Source organism: Triticum aestivum, unplaced genomic scaffold, assembly GCF_018294505.1.
Source record: "Triticum aestivum cultivar Chinese Spring unplaced genomic scaffold, IWGSC CS RefSeq v2.1 scaffold245674, whole genome shotgun sequence".
Lineage (NCBI taxonomy): Eukaryota > Viridiplantae > Streptophyta > Magnoliopsida > Poales > Poaceae > Triticum > Triticum aestivum.
In genome coordinates this window covers 1-1,530 of record NW_025265572.1, presented here as the reverse complement: position 1 = coordinate 1,530, position 1,530 = coordinate 1, and the positions used below count along the sequence as shown (strand labels likewise).

General features: G+C 49.5%; 1 protein-coding gene across 1 annotated transcript; it reads right to left on the bottom strand.

Moving 5' to 3' along the window:
* Positions 1-176: 176 nt before the first annotated feature.
* On the bottom strand, positions 177-1,509 carry LOC123177942 (protein DETOXIFICATION 40). Its single transcript, XM_044591354.1, has one exon. The coding sequence runs from the start codon at positions 926-928 to the stop codon at positions 602-604; it is 327 nt and encodes a 108-aa protein (XP_044447289.1). The 5' UTR covers positions 929-1,509; the 3' UTR covers positions 177-601.
* Positions 1,510-1,530: the final 21 nt, after the last annotated feature.

The following is a 1,530-nucleotide window of genomic DNA, read 5'->3' as shown; positions in this document are numbered from 1 at the left end:
AAAAAAAATCGATGTCCGTGTGTGTCGTTTTGCAATCCATCAACCTCTCATCTCCATAAACAAATCGAACCCATGACACACGAGCTTGACGCTTTTCACTAAACAAACATCAAACAATACGTAGAACCGGAGGTCACTAATCCAGCCCTACGCACGGCATATTCTGAGAGATTTTGTTTCAAAAAATAATAGTCTGAGAGCTTTTTCACGCGTTGTCTAAGTTGTGGGTTGTGTCAGATCGATGGAGGGGAGGGCGAAAATCCTACATCCACGTAATGCTAGGTACGTTCTACATAATTGTCCTAACAAACTCTCTCTCGCTCCCCTGATTTTCAGGCGGGTGGGCCCCTTCCTTTCCCAATCTCCAACACAACTGCCGAAGTTGCTCATTACCTAAATCCAGTAATAAGAATTACGTAAGTGTAGCATTGCTCCCATGGAGGGTGTGCTGGAACCGAACTATACCATACCCAGCAGGCAGAGAAACACAAACACTCCAGTGCTTGCCAAGTTTTTCCTTTTAGGATTGACACGACTTGTCGAGGGTTGATTACATATTTCGATCTACTCAATGGATGAAGAGCCAAAGTGGGGCGTATCATCAAGTAAAGGTACACATGACAAATGAATTAGAGCTGAGATGCAGGAGAGCGTGCGTAGGTACCATGAGGCCATAGGCGAAGGTCTGGACTCCGGTGTTGCCGAGCGAGGCGGCGGCGAGCTCCAGGTTCCCCAGGTGGCCGGAGAAGATTTGCGTGGACATGGACATGACGTAGTTGATCATGTACACCACCACCGCCGGCGCCGCAAGCCGTGACAGCAGCCGCAGCTCGACCGCCCCCGCCGCCCACGCACGCTCCGCCCGTGGCGCCGATGTGTCCGTCAGGATGCTCTCCAGTCTGCCCGGCGTGTCCCCGCCACCAGCCATGCTCGTACTGTAGCTAGCTACTACCTTAGCTGCTTGACAGGAAGGAGCTACTCACAAGAGACGTTGTGGGCTACTGTTGTGGAGTAACTTGTAAGTGGTCGTGGGTGATGCATTTATAATGGCTTGCTCGTGCATGAGTAGTGTCGAGTTAGGATTGGTTTTTGCTTCTTCAATGCGACAGCTACCACACGGAGTTGGGAGCTGGGATTGGTTCGTACTGTAGGCTCTGCCTGCTCCACACGGCTTGGCTTGGCTTGGCTGGCTGAAATCCCGACGACCTGGCGGTATACTATCAGCTTGGACCCACGCCGTTGTGGCGCTACCTGGCGGTCGTTCGCACCCACGCGATGCACGCCCGCTGATGGCTGAGACTGCCCACAGGAGTAACTTAAGACTCAACTCAACAAATTTATTTACGTGACAATGATTTAATAAAGATAAAAGATCATTCGAGTAATATAGCTAGTTATTCACACTATGAATAACATCATACATACGAAAACATATGCTACTATCCAATATCAAGATGATAACATACACTAGCATAGTCTAATTTACATCTCACTATGGGTATTCTGAGGGCATCGCCCACACATTTTGGC